A 13666-nucleotide genomic window follows, 5' to 3' on the forward strand; every position below is an offset into this window, starting at 1 on the left:
TGTGGGGCAGGGGCGTGGTTGGGGGCGGGGTTAAGAGGGGAGGAGTATATTTACAGCTAGAATTCACCAAGTCAAGTATTTCATATATATACAGTATATATATATATATATATATATATATATATATCCTGAAAATAAGCAAACAAAACTGTGTTTAGATAATTGATACTTCAAACTTGCATAAATAAATCTTAAGGAATATAACATAACTTTGCTTCTGAGAGCTTCAAAATGTAATGAATAAAATGCTAAAGTTGTTGATAAACAAGCAATTTCGGGAGTCTCCCGGAAAATTCAGGAGGGTTGGCAAGTATGAGCATCCAAACAACAGAATAATAAATGATTATTACATTTTAAGACAGAACATGTTAAAAGAGAAAGTAAGCAGATATTAACAGTAAATGAACAAGTAGATTAATAATTCATTTTCTACCACTTGTCCTTAATAATGTTGACAAAATAATAGAATGGAAAATGACACAATATGTTACTGCATATGTCAACAGACTAAATTAGGAGCCTTTGTTTGCTTACTTACTAATAAAAGACAAGTTGTCTTGTATTTTCACTATTTCATTTAAGGACAAACTTGCAATAAGAAACATATGTTTAATGTACCCTAAGAATGTTTTTGTTAAAATATAGCCAGTAATGCAATTTTTTTGTTGTTCCCTATATTTAAAAAAGTATCGAAAAGTACCAAAAAGTATCGAAATAATTTTGGTACCGGTACCAAAATATTGGTATCCAGACAACACTATATATATATATATATATATATATATATATATATATATATATATATATATATATTATAAACATAGCCTGCAATCACTTAACTAGATAACATATATGTTAAGGGCATAAAGTACATGAAGGGCTAAGGTTCTATAGGGATTTACTTTTCCAAATGAGGAAAATAGCTAAAATGTTAAAGGCCTACTGAAACCCACTACTACCGACCACGCAGTCTGATAGTTTATATATCAATGATGAAATCTTAACATTGAAACACATGCCAATACGGCCGGGTTAACCTATAAAGTGCAATTTTAAATTTCCCGCTAAACTTCCGGTTAAAAACTCCTTTGGATATGACGTATGCGCGTGACGTAGCCAGTAGAACAGAAGTATGGCTCCCCCACTGAGGCCAATACAAAAAGCTCTGTTTTCATTTCATAATTCCACAGTATTCTGGACATCTGTGTTGGTGAATCTTTTGCAATTTGTTTAATGAACAATGGAGATTGCAAAATAGTAAGTTGTAGGTGGGATCAGTGTATTAGCGGCTGGCTGTAGCAACAAAACAAGGAGGACTTACTTGGATAGCAGACGCGCTAGCCGATGCTAGCCGCCAACCGCATCTGTGATCGGGTGAAGTCCTTCGTCGCGCCGTCGATCGCTGGAAAGCAGGTGAGCACGGCTGTTGATGAGCAGATGAGGGCTGGCTGGCGTAGGTGGAGCGCTAATGTTTTTATCATAGCTCTGTGAGGTCCGGTTGCTAAGTTGCTAAGTTAGCTTCAGCGTCGTTAGCAACAGCATTGTTAAGCTTTGCCAGACTGAGAATTATTAACCGTGTAGTTACATGTCCATGGTTTAATAGTAGTGTTGATCTTCTGTCTATCCTTCCAGTCAGAGATTTTTTTATTTTGTTTCTATCTGCATTTGAGCCAGATGCTATCACGTTAGCTCAGTAGCCAAAGAGCTTCGCCGATGTATTGTCGTGGAGATAAAAGTCAGTGTGAATGTCCATTTCGCGTTCTCGACTCTCATTTTCAAGAGGATATAGTATCCGAGGTGGTTTGAAATACAAATCCGTGATCCACAATAGAAAAAGGAGAGAGTGTGGAATCCAAGGAGCCATCTTGTATCTAAGTTACGGTGAGAGCGAAAAAAGATATGTCTTTCACTGCATTCTAGTCCGTCACTCTAACGTTCCTCATCTACGAATCTTTCATCCTCGCTCAAATTAATGGGGTAATCGTCGCTTTCTCGGTCCGAATCGCTCTAGCTGCGTTGAAAACAATAGGAAAATATGAGGAAGTGAACAACTGACTACGTCACGCTACTTCCGGTAGGGGCAAGGCTTTTTTTTGTCAGAGACCAAAAGTTGAGAACTTTATCGTCGTTGTTCTATACTAAATCCTTTCAGCAAAAATATGGCAATATCACAAAATGATCAAGTATGACACATAGAATGGATCTACTATCCCCGTTTAAATAAAAACATTTAATTTCAGTAGGCTTTTAACATGCTAAAAGTTAGCATGCTACCGCAAAACAAGGCCAAAAGTACCAAAGCAGTTCTGTAGTCTTCTTGGCTTGGCTCTGAGTAAAATTATTCAAGTTAGTGTAATAATAGTTTGTGTTGGACCTTTTATACGTAAACACGCATCGTTAAATAGATATTTCAAAAAACAGCCTCACGTCGTAGTGCTGTCACGTGACTTCAAGCAGGATGAGAGCATCAGATTCACCTGCCATTTTGACAAAGTGGAAGCAGATTAACTGTAATTAGGAGCAAAAAACATTGAAACTGCGCAGGAAAATGGGGTCCAATGTTCTGGTCTCAGTAGTTCTGGTCCAATTTACAAACGGGTAAAAAAAAAAAAAAGGCTGTACGTGAGCGACGTGACTTATTCAATTAGCAGCCTCCATTGGCGACGACCCACTTCCGGGTGCAATGTGCATCTCTGGCCACTAGATGCCACTAATGCATAAGGTAAATAAGATAAAAAAGCCCAAACATGCAGCGTATTTGAAAAGTTTATTTCTACCATACACAAACTGTACAACACAGCGCATATCTTGATTTATTTGATTTATTAGGAAATCGTAAAAGTAAATAGGAAGTTTTGAATGTACAAACACTTCAACTGAAAATCCAAAGCGTTACGTCATAATGTGAAATAATAATTAACAATAAAATAAATAAAAAAAGAGTAAAATACAATACAATCTCATATTTTCATACTAATAATATTGGTACACAAAAAGAAGCGTTTCACATTACAAAACATCAAATACTAACGGGGGCAAAAAAAATCTATATTATTCACAGAGCTTCCTGAGCAAATGTGTGTGTGTTTGTGTGTCTGTGTGGTAGGAATAAATATAAGAAACTATAAATAAAATATTACATTTAAAATAATTAGGATAAGATTGAAAAATGTCATGGATAAAAGGCTGGAATAATTTGGCTCTTGCTGTCAACTTTGAACTATTTATGCTTGGCAACACGTGGGAAATAAATTAGGGAAGATTATAAATTGTGTTTATAACAAGAGCAGTGGGATGAAACAAAAGTGCAAACATGTAAATCATCAATAAGATCTTTGATTTTTAGCTACCTTTTTTTCTGTTTCTAATTTCATTTTATTTTAATATTTAAATCCGACTTGTGTGATACAAAAGTCAAAATGTTAAATACGTGAAACATGTTTTTAAGGCTTTTTAAGCACTTTAAAAATAAACAGGAGTCCAGCTGTGTGTTTATTTGAACTCCCTTCCCTTTTTTAACCTCACAATGCTTGCAACAACAATACATTACAATTATTTGCAGTCTGATGAGCTACCGAGAGTAAAAAAAAAAAAAAAAAATGTCTTTAAGAACACGAGCTCCTATATATGAAAATAATTGTACTGTATATTGTGTATAGAAATGAGACACCATCCACATAATATTGTTCTACCACAAACAAAACAGTACTGTTATTTTTTTCCTTATGGATTCATATACATTTAGGCACATACGACATGCACACCACGTCTGAGTGCGTGTGTGTGTGTGTGTGATTGTGTGTGTGTGTGTGTGTGTGTGTGTGTGTGCGCGCGCACAGAAGGCAGTTTAATAACTATATTTGGAAAAAAGTGGATTTGTTGCATTTTTGCTGTTGTTGTTTCAACGAAAATAAACAAATAAAACATTACAGTGGAATTGCATTAGGAATATACTTTTTAAAAGAATATAGCATACATTCAGATTCCAATAAATAATAGAAAAGCTTTTTTTTTTATTAAAAAAAAAAAAGTTTTGGTGTAGTTTTACTTTTAAGGGCCAGCTAACCGCTATACACGTTTGTCGACACTAGATGGCAAAAGTGCGCCGTTATAAAATTGGAATGTGCTTGTGCAGAATAAAAAACAATTTATTCATTTTTTTGACTTATCAATCATTTACAACTTTAGAAATAAATATAAATGGATGAAATAATAATAAATACAGTGATGGACAAATATAGCATTAATAAATAGCCGTCATGGAGGAATGACATGAACACAGAAAGATTCAAATCAAGCAAACAAATGATAATTAAGTGCAGGAGGAGTGTAATTCTCACCAGGATCAATACAAACGTGTCTTAAAATGTAGTCTTCCACGTGCTTTGAGCTGCACTCCTCGGGGGGAAACGGAGCTACAGTGGATGCCTAAAATCAAACATGGATGCCCTTGATGGCCTTTTTGATATTATCCAGGAGGACCTTGCACTCAGGCGAGTACTCGTGCTCCGAGTTGTTATACATATCAGTCAGTGTGTTCACGTAGGCTTCGAAATTGTGCTCGCTGATGGGACCCTGGAATCAAAACACGGACGCTTAGTGGAACAAAGTGAATGATGAAAGTCTGACGTGGTACTTGAGAAGTGTTACTGTACCATCTGAGGCAGCTGGATGTCGGTGAGGCTGCTAATGAGGGCTTGGCTAAGGCGAGCGAGTTCCTTCAGAAGGCCGTCGTTGTGCCGCTCCATGATCTTGTTCTCCTCCTCAATTGTCTTCAGGTTACATTCCATGGACGAGATCTGCTTTCGGGTAGAAAAGAGCCACCGAGACAGTCAAGTCGAGAACACGGGAGGCTTCGGGCTGTTATTCAGAGACACGTCGGAGTCGATGCTTACCTGTGTTTGCAGGTGCATCATGTCTGCTTCTATCTTGATGTTGGACTCGTTCAGTTCCTTGATGTCTTGCTCCAGACTCTCTTCTTTGTTTTCAATACCTGGAGAGGTCACAAGTTGTACATTACAATTCATTGCTCCTAAAAAAAAACACACACAATTGTAAATATAATAATCAGCATTTCCCACAGACAGGAAATCAATTTGTGGTGAGGGCATGGCCTCAAAATGACATCATTGTATAATTTGCATAATTGGTAATGGCAAATTGATACAGTGGTCCCTTGTTTATAGCTGTTAATTAGTTCCAGTCATGACTGCCATAAATTAATTTCCTCGAAATAGGAATCATTGATTATTACTTAAATATTTTCATAGCTAGATCATTAAAAAATGTTTAAAACCTTCTAAATAAGATTTTCAACATTATGAGAGCCCTCTCGACATGAATTACCACCCTTTAATCACCATTACACTTTTAAATCCAATATGGCAATGCTGCCTAAGGCTGAGCCAATCAGGGGCCACGATGCTGAACAGCGTGGTCTATTCTACTGGCCAGTACTCCTGTAGTATTGATATTTTTAGTTTATTTAGCAATGTTTATGCTTAAAAATACTTAGTTTAGGACCAAAAAATTGTAGAATATGCTTGGATTTTTTTTTTTTAATATATAAAAAAAAATCAATAAAGACTAAATCTGTGTTATTAGTTAATACTATCAACATCATGTACAATATACTGTAATATTGTACATGGTAATTGGAATTTGTTATATATTGTATATATTATATAAAAAAATAATATATCAGTATATATTGTATACTGTATATATAATATATAAATATAACATATATGTTATTTTTTTTATTGCTACTGTGGTACATTTTTAGTTTACTTTATACCTTTTGTTTTCGCCCTCTTTTTGTGCCCTTGTGTGCATTATCCTTTCCATCATTACCCTGTTCATCCTTTGTAATTGAGCTACTGTGTGGAACTTTGTGAATCAATAACGTTTGTCTAAGTCGAAGTCTAATATCTTCTTCATGTTACATTATATTGTTTTGCTGTATTTCTAAATTTTTGCTGCTTATTTTATTAATATTATGATAGGAAGTAGTAATATCAACATTTCAACTTTTAAAAAAAAATGTGTTGTTGTTTTTTTTCATTTATTCAGTCAATTTGTCAAAATATATTTATTTTTAAATCATATCACGATTCCTCGCTGTGCCGCGTTTAAATGTAGCCTGTAATTGAAAAAGCAAATGTGGGATATTTATGACCCAAATTAATCATTTTCAAGCATAAAAACGGCAAGATGAAGGTACTTGTTTCAGGTATTTTACAGCAGATAATCATCAAGTTGCAGTATTACAGGTTAGTGGTTGTGTGAATCTATATTCATTTACAGTTTGTCATATTTATGTCCTATATGTATTAAAGTACAGTATATGTACTATTTTTTAAAATGGCACCATCTTTTGGACGAGTTTGCTCACTGCAGGTGCTGCAGGGTAAACGTCTACAGTATTTTCTTAGTGCTTTAAACCGGAAGTACAAATGCCGTTCCGTCTTCTAGTCGCCCATAGCGTTTCTACTTGTATTGATTCTTCATTCATCACTCCAAACAACATTTGTAAGTCTTACAATATAACTAAAACTAGTCATACTTACTAAACTGTCCCGTGTGTGATGTCTGTGTTTTCATGCATATTTGTACGTCCTATCGTAATGTAATCGAGCAAGCGCCATTAGCATTAGCCAATATGCTAACAAGTTTACGAGAGTCTGTGTTAGTATTATTGACTTATACAATGGCATTCTTTTTTGTATTGTTTCGATTTCACAAATTCCTCAGTAAATTCACCAACACGTCACCGTGGACTTATTGAGTGTTCCGAAGCTCGTGGGTCCATGACGATGACTTCCTTTGTGTTTGAATAAGCCGTTTTACTGCCGTTTTACTGGCACCGTTTGGAAACAATTAAGGTATGTAAATAAACATTTATAAAATCTTTCTTTGTAAATAACTAACTTTACAACGTATATATCTGCAGCTTGTACGGTACTGCGTAAATATAAAAAAAAAATAAATATGTGTGTCTAAAATTTACTGGGTTCGGTTTATATGTTGGTGCGCTCTATAGTCCGGAAAAAAGAGTTTACTGTATATGTATTATTTAATGTCTTCAAAGCTCTGTTAATGTTAAAAAACATATTTAAAAAGGTCAGTATCGGTTTTGTTTTTTTAATACTCAAACAATGAAAATATTTGAGACATGGGCAAATTAAGGCCCGGGGGCCGCCGTTAAGTCTTTCAATCTGGCCCACCGGACATTCCCAAATAATTTTTTTAGATCTTTAAGATGGAAACTGAAGCTGCCATTATGATGTGCAGTGATGTTTTCAAATTACCATAAGTTTTGAACTATACAAAGTATTTCAATGGTTGGAATCTGCGCTTTTGCATGATATACTAATTACTAGGGGTGTGGGAAAAAATCGATTCGGATTCCAATCGCGATTCTCACGTTATGCGATTCAGAATCGATTTTAAAAAAAATTAAATCGATTTTTTTATTTTATTTATTTATATAAATTTAAATTTTGTATTTTAATTTTTTATTAATCAATCCAACAAAACAATACACAGCAATACCATAACAATGCAATCCAATTCCAAAACCAAACCCGACCCAGCAACACTCAGAACTGCAATAAACAGAGCAATTGAGAGGAGACACAAACACGACACAGAACAAACCAAAAGTAGTGAAACAAAAATGAATATAATCAACAACAGTATCAATATTAGTTACAATTTCAACATAGCAGTGATTAAAAATCCCTCATTGACATTATCATTAGACATTTATAAAAAATAAAAAAAAGAACAATAGTGTCACAGTGGCTTACACTTGCATCGCATCTCATAAGCTTGACAACACACTGTGTCCAATATTTTCACGAAGATAAAATAAGTCATATTTTTGGTTCATTTAATAGTTAAAACAAATTTACATTATTGCAATCAGTTGATAAAACATTGTCTTTTACAATTATAAAAGCTTTTTACAAAAATCTACTACTCTGCTTGCATGTCAGCAGACTGGGGTAGATCCTGCTGAAATCCTATGTTTTGAATGAATAGAGAATCCTTTTGAATCGGGAAAAAAATCGTTTTTGAATCGAGAATCGTGTTGAATTGAAAAAAAAATCGATTTTGAATCGAATCGTGACCCCAAGAATCGATATTGAATCGAATCGTGGGACACCCAAAGATTCACAGCCCTACTAATTACTATGGTAATCTAAGTCACAGCAGCTCAGACGAGGCACAAAGCAGTGTGGGTGGGGAGCGTTTCCACAGAGTATTTCCAGAGCGGCCAGCCTGAAATGCAGGTGTCAGAGACAGACGCGGAGGGGTTTTTTACAACAAAGTTCTAAAGCTTAATGATATATCAGATGTGTAAGATTGTTGGTGGGTTTATTTTACCCTTTATTTTACCCTTTGCGTTCATATTTCGCTGTGTTTGTTGCATTTTTGTTGCGTTTCGCTTGATTGTAAAATATGTCGGACAAGAGGGGGTGTGACGTTCATACAGTATGTTGTCAATTTTCAGTGTTTTATCGTTCATAGTTAATATTGTAAATCCCACATTCTTTATTTTCATGTACATTCTGGGTGTCTCATTCAGTAAAAAAAAATTAAATTCCATTCCGTTTTTTCAGGTGATCTGTCATAACATTTTTAGCATTCAATCAGACATTATTGTGAGGTTTTGTATTAGTGTTCCTAAAAATAGATGTACCGGCACCCAGACACATTATTTTCTCAAATTTTGGCCCCCGAGTCAAAATAATTGCCCAGGCCGGACTTAGAGGAAAGTCAATTATTACAGTAGGGTCTGCAACCTATTAACAGCAATAACGAGAGATGACTGTAATTTTTTTTTTTTTTTAAAGATTACTTTGGACCGCAAATGGCACCTGGTTGCAATTTTGACACCGCTGATTTACACTCACTGGACACTTCAGTAGGAACACCTGAACAATCAATTTGGTTGTAATCTGCGGTGCCGTTTACTCTTTGTAATATTTCCATCTCAGTACTCTGCATGCTATGTGCAGTGCAGTTCAATTACAAGAACCATCATATTAAAAACAGAACAATCATTTCACAAAGTCACAAATAGTCTCTTTTTAAAAGGGACCTAATGTTGTGTCCTGTTGCTTGCACGCTAACTAACTTACCGCTGCTGGCTTTCAGTTTGATGGTCATCATCTCCTCTTCCGAGTGCTTTTTCTTAATACTTTGTGCATTCAGCGGACATCCTGACAAGCTAGCGTGTTGAAAACAAAAAGACAAATTAGGAAATTGAGTTCAAGCTAAGTGAGATTTAAGCCTGGTGGAAGTGTCGTCTGACCTTCTGTGCGTGGCAAACACATTGTTGGCGTGTCCGAGGCCGTTGCATCCGGGCAGAGGACAGTGAGGCAGCTCCTGCTTGTTGTTCTTCCAAGCAAAAGGCAGCCCGTTGACGAACGACTCCTTCTGTTTTTTGGCGGCCAACGGGCAACTGGCCTCACTGCGGTGGGATGTGTATTTCTCTGATATGTGTCCCTGCCCCTCGCAGAAAAACACAGGACACCTGGCAGGGAGACAGACATCGCACGTCAGAAAAAGATGGGGGGGGCACTTCATTAGGTACACCTCCACTAAAGAAGCTATGTTGTTTGTAACAATCAGTTAACTCATCTCAGCACAATAAATACATCTATATAGTTGTGCTCCAATTTACCATTGAAACAATTTTTGGGTACAACTTTTTTCAAACATTTTTGGACACTTTTTTGGAGTTTTTAGTCCACCAAATTGTATCTTTGGAAAATAAAAATAAAATATCTAACCTAATTTAACAAGTGATTTTTACAATGATTCCCTTAATAAACTGTTATTTTTGTGGCTTTCATCAAAATGTATAAATATATTCCCTCAAAATATTAAAAATGCTTTATCATTTTATTGTACTTTATTAGTACATTATTTGCATTGTTATTAAATAAATACATCATTTAATAGAAATTATTGAGCATTAAACATGGTCTTAGATTAAACATATCATAGTTTTTATTGCGTGGCTTTATTTAACCAAAATGGCTAAAATGATCTGTTTAATAAATAATGTCATAAAATTTAGAGTCGTTTTATTCTTGCTACGATTTGATAAATATAAACTATTTAAACAATTTAACATAAAAAATTATTGAATTAGTATTTTTATTTTGCTTGATATCTGCCTTCAATAAATTCAACTACAAACTTATTTGTTTTTTTAAGGCATTAATTTTTTTTTTTTTTTTTCAAATTAATAATAAAGATAAAAAACAATATTGTGGTTGTAGTTTGCATACTGTGGCAACGTTTATAAAAAGTTGCCTTAATTTAAAAAATTTACTAAAAATATTGAACTCATTGCGTTTATTATTGTTATTAGTATCATTTCCTAAAGGGATGTGAGTTTTCAGTGGTGTTCAACTCTTGTACACTTTGTTTTATACACATAAGAAAAGAAAATTGTAATGTTACAGACACAAATTATACATTTAAGAGAATAAAGCAGAATGTTGCAACAAAAACAATAAAAATGTTTTTTTACAAAAAATTGTAATGTTGCAACAAAAAAATAAAAATACATTTAGGAAAATAAAATCGCAATGTCACAACAAAAAATATATAAATATAACATATTAAGATTGTAATGTCACTACAAAAAAATTTTAACATTTAAGAGAATAAAATCATAATGTTGCACAAATACACTAAATTTGAGAAAATAAGGTCGTTTAACAAGAATAAATTGGAAATTTTACAAGAATAAGTTTGATTTTTAAACTTAGAAAGTGATTATTTTGGTAATTCAAAATATTAGAAATAGCTTTCAGTCTTATTCTAAACAATGTTAAATTAATACATGGAAAAACTAAACAATATTTTTTAACAATGGAAGCTTGTATCTTGTCTTATTGCGCAGGTGCGCCTAATGTAGTGGCCACTAATTGTATTTCAAAAGGGTCCAAAATAACGAGCACTTTTATTGTGCGATTGTTTATATGTATGCGAGGATGATCATTAAAACAATCTCTTTCAATAACTGGACCGGAAGATTTGTTGACCATTAAGTTGATTAATCCAGCCAAATGCTGATTAAAAATGAAGTGGCCAAAACTAGAAATGGACTCAAATAATCGCATTAACCGTAAGTTCCTAATCCACGCTGAACTTTAATGGACATGAATTTCATCATCAAGAGTTACATTCGAGTCGTTATGTTAGTGCGCGGGTCAGTAATGGAGCAACACGAATTACACGTAAATGCCATGCATCTTCCTGCTAAACGAAATCCTTTTTGGGGGAGTCATTCTTTTCCCTTATTGCTAAAAGGTGTGCTGAGATGATCCTGCGAAAAAACGTCCATCTAGCACCACAGTTTTACGGGACAATAGAGACATGTGTTTACTATCATCTAGGGACATTTGCTGCTATTGTCAGCTCCTACTCCTCCTCACTTCATGTGTTCATGAGATCCATAGCAGTGTAATACACATAAGCTGCTGGCTTTGCTTTAGTAATTAAAAAGAAAAATCAGTGTCCAGATGTACAAGTCAACAAAGGCTGCGATAGTACAGTATGTCACACAAATCAATTACATTATATATATATTTGATTTCCCACAGTGTGATGATTAAGCTGTGGGCAACATTTCTTCCTATAATTACAAAGAAAGCACTCAGTGGAGAGTGATAAGCTTGATATTTGTGTTGGGAAAAAATACACACACAATCCCACAAAACACAGTGCTAATCCTTGGAAAATAATTCACTAATGTGAGCACAAAAGCTTACGATATTCTTTGTTTAACTTGATGGCCTCCAGCTAGAACACCGCAGGCACACAAAGCGTGGTAAATTGTCGCAATTTTCGTGTCTCTTTTGTTTATATTTTTGTGAACGCAGGCGAAATAACAGGAACTAGGAGGAGGGGAACGTTACTTACTTAAGCTCTTGCTCATCTTTGTCCTCCTTGCTTGGGGTGAGCTTCCAGCCTCCTTTTCTGGCACGTGGACATCCTGACAGGCTGCAAGGGAATAATAGCGCAGTCAGCATTTTACTGATTCAACCAAATGTATCCCAACATCACATTCATTTGTTTTGTTTGGCTTAGGAAACCACAGAAATACGAATGATGCATGATACAAGAAAACATGTAATGTAGAAGTATTACCAGAAAAAAGACATAATATTATAAGACTAAGTCAGAATATTTTTTTTTTAAAGACAATTAATCATAATAATAATATGAGAAGACACAATTTTACAATAATAAAATAATACAATTTACATTTAATGATAAAAACATTTTGTGAAAGTAAAGTTATATTTCCCAGAAAAAAAACTCCTAAATTGACAAAATTGAAGTAATACATTTAAGACAATTACGGCGTATTACAAGAAAAATATATTATTTTATTTTTAAAAAAAAGCAGAAATACTAACAAAATAGCAATTTTACCAGTAAAATATTTCAATCTTATTAACGTTGAAGGTATGTTGTAAAAAGAAATTAAGAATATTATTTGAAAAAAGAAGACAGTCATCCTAATATCCAGGATTTGTACTTTTGTGACAGTAAAATAGCAAATTGAGGTAATTATGTGACAATAAAGTCGTAATATTGCAAGAAAGAAAATCGCAATTTAATAAGAATAGAGTTGAAAAAACTTGGAATTGTATCCAAAAAAGTCACAATATAATTACAATAAAGTCATAATATTACAAGAAAAAATAGTACCATTACAACAACAAAATTGTACCAAAAATGATGAATTTAAGAGAATAAAGCGGAATGTTGCAACAAAAACGTAAAACATTTTTAAAAAATGTAATCGAAATGTTGCAACAAACATTATATTTACATTTAGGAATATAAAATGGCAATGTCACAACAACAAATAATATAAATATAACATATTAAAATTGTAATGTCACTACAAAAAAAATCATGCATTTAAGAGAACAAAATCGTAATGTTGCACAAAAACAATACATTACAGAAAATAAAGTCGTAATGTCAAAAGGTGAAAAAAAATCCTAGTTTAACAAGAATAAATTGGACATTTTACAAGGAGAAGTTAGAATTTTAAACTTAGAAAGTGATTATTTTATGGGAATAAAGTAGTAATATTATGTAGGAACAATCTTAATACTAAAATGTGTAATATGACTTGGGAAAAAAAATATATAGTTTTTTAACAAGTTTAAAGATTTATTTAGTAAAAAAAAAACAAGACATAACATTACAAATAGTTTACAAATAGTCAATCAATATTATCACGAATTTGGATATTTACTCATAACCTTTTGTAATATTACAATTATGTCTCATAAAGTAATAGGACAATTTCCTTAACTTTTCATCTTCCCACATCATGTTTCCCTTCCCTGTGGCCCTAACACTTGTTGATAAGCTGCCTAGAAGAAGTGTCAGCCAACTAAATCAATCAAAAAACAAACAAGAAACGAAAAAGTACAGCATGTTTGCGGCATAAAGTGAGACTTCGGCCATCTGCTAAAATGTCATGAAACTGACAAATGTATTTCACAGTTGCCATGACTGTTCCCACCCTACCAATGCACAGCCATTGCTACCTTCTGTGCGACGCGTAGTTCCCAGTCACATGTCCCGATCCATCACAACCAGGTGTTGGGCACCT

The 13666-nt window shown here is 33.9% G+C and overlaps 1 protein-coding gene across 7 annotated transcripts in view; it reads right to left on the minus strand.

Moving 5' to 3' along the window:
• Positions 1 to 2758: 2758 nt before the first annotated feature.
• Positions 2759 to 13666, minus strand: part of st18 (ST18 C2H2C-type zinc finger transcription factor) — a 141000-nt gene continuing 130092 nt past the window's right edge. For 5 of the 7 annotated variants that reach the window (XM_062022525.1, XM_062022521.1, XM_062022522.1 and 2 more), the window contains 7 exons: positions 13602 to 13664; positions 11950 to 12030; positions 9323 to 9544; positions 9150 to 9238; positions 4896 to 4993; positions 4656 to 4802; positions 2759 to 4575 (listed from right to left, as the gene is read on the minus strand). In XM_062022525.1, coding sequence (XP_061878509.1) covers positions 4435 to 4575; positions 4656 to 4802; positions 4896 to 4993; positions 9150 to 9238; positions 9323 to 9544; positions 11950 to 12030; positions 13602 to 13664 — 841 coding nt within the window. In that variant the 3' untranslated portion in view covers positions 2759 to 4434. The remainder of the gene's footprint in view (positions 4576 to 4655; positions 4803 to 4895; positions 4994 to 9149; positions 9239 to 9322; positions 9545 to 11949; positions 12031 to 13601; positions 13665 to 13666) is intronic. The other 2 variants (XM_062022526.1, XM_062022523.1) reach the window with 1 other exon arrangement.

Source organism: Entelurus aequoreus, linkage group LG16, assembly GCF_033978785.1.
Source record: "Entelurus aequoreus isolate RoL-2023_Sb linkage group LG16, RoL_Eaeq_v1.1, whole genome shotgun sequence".
NCBI lineage: Eukaryota > Metazoa > Chordata > Actinopteri > Syngnathiformes > Syngnathidae > Entelurus > Entelurus aequoreus.